The following is a 9,085-nucleotide window of genomic DNA, read 5'->3' as shown; positions in this document are numbered from 1 at the left end:
ACCAAGCTGGGAAGGGTGAATCTACAATAGGCAGCAGGTTGGTGTGAAGAAATCAACCGTGGGAGCTACTGTGAGAAAATGGAAGACAAACAACATTATTGATAATCTCTGGGGCTCCACACATGATCCCATCCCGCGGGGTCAAAATGATCAGAGAACGGTGAGCAGAAATCCCAGAACTACACAGAGGGATCTGGTGAATGAGAGCTGGGACCAAAGCCTACCATCTAGGGCTGGACGATATAGAAAAAAAAAAAAAATAGATAAAAATATATATATAAAAAAAGATAAAATAGAAATCATATTGATCAATACCGATAATTATCAACAAAATCAAAATATATATTCTAAGTGCAGTCTTGGCCATTTTATGCTGTTACGTAGCGACCTACTTTTTAAATACAGAACACACAAACACAGAATTAAAACTCAACCCTTTAGTCAACCAACTTTTTACCAAAACTGCAAGTTTAAAAAAAACAAAACAAAAAAGAACGCATGCTCTCTGAACTCGTTGAAGGGGGCGGAGCTTCCTGGGTCTGCGTTGTGATTGGTTGGGAGGATTTAATGACTGAAATATTAAAACTTTTATTCTATTAAACTTTTTATTGACGGTATACGTCTATCGATCGATGTATATCGTTATTGAATTATCGTCCAGCCTTACTTCCATCAGTAACACACGACAACGAGAGGGACTCAAAATCCTGCGGAGACAGGCGCGTTCCCCTGCTTAGGCCAGAACATGTCCAGGCCCGTCTGAAGTTTGGGGCATATGGATGATCCAGAAGAGGTTTAGGAGAGTATCATGTAGTCAGATGGCACCAAAATAAAACTTTTGACACAAACTTAACTTGTCGTGGTTGGAGGAAGAAGAATGCCGAGTTGCATCTCAAGAACACCACACCTGCTGTGAAGGATGGGGGTGGAAACATCACGCTGTGGGGCCGTTTTTCTGCAAAGGAGGCAGGAACGACTGATCCGTGTTACAGGAAAAATAATCGGCGCCATGTATCGTGAGATTTTAACCCAAAACCTCCTTCCTGATCCAAAGCCCGCCGGAACGGAGATGCGCAAATTACGCATGAACTCTAACAGGTGACGCGCTTTCACTACAGCAATCAATTAAAGAAAGCAGGTGGTCGGTTTCGACAGAAGCACGCTACTCCAGAAACCGCTGCAAAGTTCTCCTAGAATTCAAATTACAGCAGTCACAACAGAGCAGCGACGAGCAAAAACTCAAACACTGGCCAATTTAACAGTGTCACAAAAACTAGAAGTCGATGAGCCGCCATTTTGTCGCTACCTGGCTCAGGGATCATGACAAAAAAGAGGAAAAGGAACAAAAAAAAAAAAGGTATTTAATAAGAATTCATAAAAATATATATATATATATATATATATTGTAAAGTCAAATTATATTAACAATATCAACCAAACTATATGAAACCAACATAGTAAAACCAAACTCCGGAGGAATAATCATGGCAAACGAGCTGCTTTTCCTCTCTTCTGCACTCCAACCAGCGGATCCATTCCTGCAACAGCCCAGACAGAGAGCCAGTCACCTGACAGGGCGTCCCTACCTGACCCTGCCTAAAGTAGGACGCCACCATCACGAAATTGCACCGTATGTCAGAGGGTGTTTGAGAAAGACGGGGCACCATCTGTAAAAATGTTGAAACTGAAGCAGATCTGGACACAGCAACATGAAAACGACCCAGATAAAACCAGTAAATCTATCAAGGGCTGGCTGAAAGTCAAGAAACGGAAGACCGTGAACTCTGCAATAGCGCGGGGTAACGTGAACCGGCAGCAGAAGGCGAGGAGTCGAATAAACCTTCCTCAGACCAACAGCGACTGACGGGTGGCTACAGGAAGTGCTTCGACGCTTTTTGCCGTTAAGCGGTAAAGCCGTCCCAAACCCTGACACTCCCACCTCCATGCTTCACAGTTGGTATCAGGCTCTTTTCCTAGACTGCTGTTTGGTTTATACCAAACCTGCTCTCCCTCCTGGACACTTAGTTTTAGTCTGATCTGTCCAAAAAAAACAAAACAAAAAAAAGAAACAGATCCATAAGTCCTGGATCATCTCCTACAATCACAAACTGTTTTTTTTTTTATCTCTGGAAAACGCTGGTTTAGCACACCTCCCCTGGAAGTTCCCCTTGCGCTGCCTCTTCCTCGCTGTACTTTCATCTCAACGGTTGGCAGAGTCAGCTGTAGGTCCCACGATGACATTTTAGGGTGTTTGGAGACCTCTTCTTGCGTCTCGCGGTCTGCTTTCAGGGCAAACTCGCTCACAAGACCGTGTCTGGCCATGTCTCAGCTGCTGTGAAAGTCCTCCACTTTTATAACGGGGGACGTTGGGGAACTTAAATGGGCCGGGTAGTTGTGTCCCCACGTCGACGCCGGGCCGTCTGTCTGTTGTGCGTCCGGCTCGTCCATGAGCTCTTCTAAAATTTGCAAGATGGCCCTCTTGGCGCGGCGCTTTTTGTGGCAACTTAATTTTGACAGCATGGGCACCGTGCTGAGCGCAAAGTAGTAGGACTCGTCGTCTGTGTTTGTCGAGGTTAAGTTTTCCAGGATGGACAGTATGCGCTCCTCCACCGGCGTGACCGCGCCTTTCCGTTTTTTGGCTGTTTTTTTTGCAGGGGGCGCCGCGGGGCTGGGCGACATCACTTCGGCCTCCGTCGAGGTCGACGGCGTCGACGTGCCGCTGGGTCGCTCCTCCGCGTCGGTTCCCTCGCGGTCTAAATCTTCTGTAGGTTTGGGACAAAGGCTGCCGTTTGAGCTGCAACAAAAGAGGCGGTTCTTTAAAACAGGACAACTGTGAGTATGGGTTCACTATAGGTTATAGGTTAGGGATGGGAATCGAAAACCGGTTCCTGTTCAGAACCTTTTCCGTGTGTTCCAGTTCCATGGCACCGTTTGGCAGCTCGCTTAACGATTCTCTTATCGATTCCAAGCAGCACCAGAGCCGGGCAGCACCACTTACGTCACGTTTTTTACGCAAGTTAAGCACTCGGCATTCAGTAAGCAAAAAAATAAATTAAAAAATGGCGCCCCATCGGGTAAAGCAATCGAAAGTCCGGTCAACAAGGAAAAATCAGTGGATCATTGGCTTTACCTATAACTAATACGTTCGTGGTGATTTAATGAATTAAGCGTTAATCAATAAGAAAATAAAAGCATAAATTGTCGTCTGGATCACTGGGTATGGGGGCGGCCATTATTGCCCGACATCACATCCTGTGATGTAATGTCGCGGTAAGGCACTGCGCTCTACAACAACAATTATTTCGAATTTCCAGAGGACTTCACCATTAAAATGCATGAGAGCTATCGTTGAAGCAACAATGCCCACGTGCATGGCAGTTGGATGTTCCAATACATCGGGTAAAAGTGAAATAAAAACATTTTTTTCACCTTTCCGATTCATGATCCACCACAGGCTCTTTTGTTGGATTGCCAACTTGCCATTGAACTTCTGGCCAGAGAGAAAAAAACGTCGTCTGTAGCCAACATTTCGAAGAAGAATGTCTTCAAGATGACACAAGAGCGAGACTTTTCGGTAGGTTTTTCTTTTTTATAATGTAGAATTTGCCGGAACATTTGTGTACCGACCAGAGCGGCAGAGTGATATGACACACTCTGAAAGGGTGCTCACTGTTGCAAAGCCCAGTTATTTTATGCGACTTTGGTTTTATTTCTTCTAAAGTCGCTTGTAAATTTCATGAGTTGTGGGTTGCAGTTTTTTTGGGCTTGTTTCTGAAAGTGAAGTCGCTTGTTTGGGCTCTAAATTAAGTGACGCTGAAACTAATAAACTAATATCCCTCCGCCTCATAACGCACTGCAGCTCATCCTGACAGGTGCAGAGAGAAAACTCAGAAACAGCCGCTCTGCCCGTATTTTCTGCAGTTTACGGCTGCAATAACTGATGATAACGGCTGAAAGTAGATTAGGCGGTGCAGATCACCATTTTGAGCAGAGATTGGTTCAAAATATGAGTTTTATACTCATAACATTGCAGAACCGTACTTTAATGCTTATTTGTTGTCTTTTTATGTCTCTAAAATGTTACATTAGTATTACTTTAAATTTAAATGCTTAATACCATATCTATTTTTGTTTCAGAGGTTAAAATAATTTCCCCAAATTGGAATCGATAAGAGAATCGATAAGAGAATCGATAAGAGAATCGAATTGTTTCACAGAATCGATACGGGAATCGGAATCGTGAAAATCTTTTCAATTCCCAACCCTACTGCGTGCGGTGGAAATAAAACGGTTTGCTTACGGCCTTGGCTGCACGTACGGCAGCAAAAAGGACATGATGCCCTGGAACTTCCACTCCTTTTGGGCCACCTTGGCGGATCCACGTGGGGGTTGAACGCTCCTGTTTTTTTTGACAAACACGTCGCGGAGATTCCTCCATCGGCTCTTGCATTTTTCAGCTAGAAGAGAAGGGACACGCGTGAGTTAAATGATGCACCATTAACACTTTTGTTTTCCATCCTGGAAGTTAGCATTAAGACGGTCGGCTTTTTCAGTACAAGAAAATCTTTCTCCATTGGAACGTCAGCACCGAAGTCCACACTGGAGTAAAGATTCATGCTACGAGGGTTAGCTACGGCAGCTAGAAGAAGCACAAGGAGCAGAACCAAGCAGTAAAACGCAAAAAAGACAAGCTGAGGAGACTTGGGTTTCTTGCAGGCATAGGAGAACGCTGCTTTGCTCTGGTCCTTGTGCTCCTTAGCTGCGGTAGTTCCTCTCCTAGTATGAATGTCTACTCCAGTCAGTGTTCAGCCTGACACCGGTGCTCATGTTTGTCACAGTGCTACGCTTACGCCTGACTTTTGAGTTCATTGAATGGACACAGCGCTTTACTCAGTGTTGCCAGATCTGACTGATCAATTCCAGCCACAACACGTGCAATACAATTTCATAGTGATGCTTGATTAACCAGAAACAATTATTCATTGATGAAGTCAGGTTCAACACATTCAACACAGTTAAAGAATAAATTAACCGATAAAATCAGTGCGAGGACATGGCATTTTATTATTAAAACATGGAAGTGTTTAGTTTTCTGCCACACAATGGAAACTATTCTGATATGTTTTGTTATCAATTCCTCCTAAAAGCTCGCCAACAGGGCCGGATTATCCATAAGGGCCAGTGGGCCAGTGCCCTGGGGCACCAACCATGGGGGGGCACCACATGACACATGCTTTAAAAATATATTTTTCATAAATTGTTATATTATTTACTTGAAATTGTTGAAAGACCATGCATTATTCGTTTTGTGAACACTGAAGTCACAATAATAATAAATGATAAATAAATCAAGATTTTTTTGATTTCAACATTTTAAAATGAGATATTTGAATATTGCTCACTGCTCATATGCCTACATGTAGTTGTGTAAGTTAGTAAATAGTAAATTACATTACAGAAATCCCCTTGATTATGTCTGATGTTTTTGACCGGAGGACAGCACGGGTAAGGGGGGGGGGGGGGGCTTTGAGTTATAGTGCCCATGGGCACCACATTGTCTTAATACGGGCCTGCCCGCCAAATGTTATCAAAAGCTTCCCAGATTTTTTTCAGTTCGCCCCTTCAGCTCAATGTGTTCAAAAGAAGCCCAATTTGGTGGAAACCCGTCCGATCTGGCAACACTGACTACTCTTCTTCTTTGTTGTTTTTTTGATTTTGGGATTTTATTGAGATAATTTGTTTCTCAGCAATGCAGGAGTGCTACATATACTTCCATATTCATATAATCTTACACTTATTCTTTCTGTGTGTGTGTGTGAGTATATATATATATATATATATATACACATATACACACATACATGTTTTTGTTTACTGCTACTTTCCTGCCTTTATAATGTTTCTCCTTTGTCTGTCTAGGTTGCAAACATGCAGCTGAATGACAATCAGGTCTGTGGTCTGTTTACGTCTATGTCCATATCAAGGCCCCCTGCCCTGCATGTTTTCTACGTTTCCCTGCTTTTAAATCGCCAAATTCAGGCGATTAGTAGCAACTGTCTGCACAGCCACCAATTTAAACGAGCGCGGAGGCTCAGCAGGCTTGGATCTGAATCTGGCGTTTTAACGCAGGGAGACGTCGCGAACAAGCGCGGCCCTTGGTTGAAATCCATTGGTTTAATTCAGGCATTTCAAGCGCCGAATGCAACACTCACTGCTTGTTCCCAAAACATCCGCTATCTTCACCCATTCCCTTTCCTTCTGACTGTTGTCTTTATACAAAGGGTGCGCTGTGTCATATAAAACGGTTCGGTTCTCCACTTCGAAAATGAGCCGTTCGTCGTCCATCTTGGAGACCCCGAGGAGGCGTGTGTTTCCGGACGGAGCTGTTTTGGGATGGACCTGACCGGAAGTTGCGTACAGCTTTCCTTTTTTGTTAAATAACAAAATACAAAGCGACACAGAACAATAATAATAATAAAAAAGAAACAATAGAATAAAAGCTCTCGTGGAGAATTGCAAGCTATTCATTTATTTTATTTACAATAAAATAAATGAATAGATATAAAAGAGAGGAAGGAGCAAAGCAGCACATGAGACACTGAACAAAACGCTTTTAGCAAACTGTTGTGAGATAATTTTTGCAGTTTACCAGGGTTTGACTTTACTTAGGGATGAATATAATTTTACAATTCATTAATAATAGAGAGAGGGGGATTATTACCTCTGAATTTGCTATAGTAAATGGGATATTTAGCTAATAAAACCAAAAATATTTGTGGCATCAGAGAAAGCTAGATCTAAGTTATCCACCTAAAGAAAAATGGCATTTAATAGCAAAGGTAGAATTGTTAAATTTGAGATTAATCCAGTTCTTTTCTAAGAAAAGTTATTTTGAGATTAATCCAGTAGTCTTTTCTAAACATTGACTTCCTGCCTACTGTTCTAAAAAATTGATGCATGGGATAAGAAGTTGTGGATTTTGATAATTTTACTGGAATGTTACTGATCTCCAAATCCCACTTTACAAGTAATTCAGTTCCTCCCATCTTCTTAATAATGGGATTAGGATTATTAAACCATAACCCTGGAATTTTCCTCTACACATGCACATTTCTTCCATGGATGGTCAAATCACTTGTCAACCATCAAATAAGACTTTGTTTCATTTCTTCTGAACGAGTTGAGATGTTAGCACCTTCTCTTGTTACACTTTTGGAGAATAATATTTCTGAATATTTTACTTCATTTTCAACTCTGATTGATGAAATGCTTGTAAGTGTACATTTATGAATGAGTAAAATATCACACATTTCAGAGGATAGTGAAATTATATTGAGGGCTCTTTCAATCGTTAAATAATTTTTCAAAAATAATGCTGTATCATCAGCAAACTGGCAAAGCTTATTCCCTGTCAAGATATTAATTCTTTGCAATTTAGAACTGTTATAGGGTTTAAAATGATAATAACCGAGTATTAGGATGAATAATTTGGAGAGAAAAGGGCAGCCTTGACAAATGCCTTGCTGGCTCTTAAATCTAGAGCTAAATCCCAGATTTTGAGAAACTGTGCTGTAAATATCACTGTAAAGCATTTTAATTAACCCACAAAAATATTAGTCAAACCCCAAAAACTTTCAAGCAACCAACAAAAGGGCATGTTTAATCGAATTCCTTGTGAAAAAAAAAAAAAAGTCAAGGAACAAAATCAGGCTGTTGATGTCAATAAAGTTCCAGTAGCATTTCAGACACCAATCTAATATCATTGTGTATGTTGCTCCCTTTAACAAAGGCTGGTCGACTGTCATCAATTAAATCTTTAGGTCCTCTATTCAGTTGTTCAGCAAAAGTGTGAGCACATATTTTAAAATCAGTACAAAGTAGAGTGATGGGAGTCCAATTTTCCAAAAGGTTTTGGAATTAAAGTGATAATCCCTTGTTTCATTGTATTAGAGAGATTACCTGTCAACATACATTCTAAAAAAGCTTGAAAAAACATCGCTCTAATATCTTTCCAAAAGAACCTGCAAAATTCTGCTAGAAAAGAACAGTTGCTGTATAGATTAGGTGATAAAAGAGCCCATTCATCTAAACCTTGAGCAGAAATAATAGTGCTCTGTCTCACATCACCGCTCACTGGTCGGAGAAAATGGGCACGTTGTTTACAAGGCAGGAGAAAGGAAAATAGCTACGGACTGCTGTGCCAATTTCGGATTTAACTCTTCATGCTTCATTACACGACAGAAACACATACGAATGATGCAAGTTGAATCCAGGCCTACAGTATTCTGAAAAAGAAGTTAGACACCTATATGGGCAAAATAAATAATGTGCACGATTTTCAAGGTTAACAAAAGTATAGATTATATTTCATCGCATTACAGCTGATGTTGTTTAAAATTTTGCTGTTACACCATTCATTGGATCTCTTCTCTCCAGACATTTTTGTTACTTTCTGTTAGGGGGGCTGTGCTTACACGTCATGTCACGCAAAGGATCGTGGGATTTCATACAGCTCCTTGGCACCAGTAAGGGACATCAGAAGCTCCCTATGCTAAAGGAACTATGATAGGAAGCATACAGGCTCCTTTTCTTACCTCCTTCTTTACTGACTACACTAGTCATGCAGCACTTATCATGGCAAACGCTGATACAGTTGTGCTTTGACTCAAGAGTCCTTACCAATTAGACTTTTTCAGATGCTGTCCTGAATTCATAATTGAGGATTATTCAGGCATGCATAAATCTAGCAAAATACCACTTTGGCCATGATTTTGATGAAGGAATAGCATTATGACATGGTCAAAATCTCTAAAAAGTTGCTTTTGTATGATATAGGCCCTTTAAAGTCTGCATCAATTAGTTTATTACATTTCCCTATACATAATATAGAAAAAATAGAGAAATCTGTCTCAGAATAATTGGGTTTATTTAAGTTGTAATAAAAGTGATGTATTTCTCTGTTGAGCCGACTTTCATCTTCAGGAACAGATCAGTTAGATCTGATGTGTCTCAGCCTTTAAGACTTGTCAGCTGCAGCAGAAGATTGCTTCAAGCTGTTTTTTGTTCAAGCTGAAGTTTATCATGG

General features: G+C 41.0%; 1 protein-coding gene across 1 annotated transcript; it reads right to left on the bottom strand.

Annotated features, from left to right (window-relative positions):
* Nucleotides 1–2,150: 2,150 nt before the first annotated feature.
* Nucleotides 2,151–6,370, bottom strand: LOC105929214 (transcription factor Adf-1). Its single transcript, XM_012866900.3, has 3 exons — nt 6,213–6,370; nt 4,301–4,457; nt 2,151–2,794 (listed from the first exon to the last, which is right to left on the bottom strand). Exons 1-3 carry the CDS (start codon nt 6,343–6,345, stop codon nt 2,326–2,328), a joined length of 759 nt encoding a protein of 252 aa, XP_012722354.2. The 5' UTR covers nt 6,346–6,370; the 3' UTR covers nt 2,151–2,325.
* Nucleotides 6,371–9,085: the final 2,715 nt, after the last annotated feature.

This window comes from Fundulus heteroclitus, chromosome 5, assembly GCF_011125445.2.
Source record: "Fundulus heteroclitus isolate FHET01 chromosome 5, MU-UCD_Fhet_4.1, whole genome shotgun sequence".
Classification (NCBI taxonomy): domain Eukaryota; kingdom Metazoa; phylum Chordata; class Actinopteri; order Cyprinodontiformes; family Fundulidae; genus Fundulus; species Fundulus heteroclitus.
The sequence above is the reverse complement of the archived record's forward strand: the minus strand, read 5'-3'. Positions and strand labels throughout refer to the sequence as shown.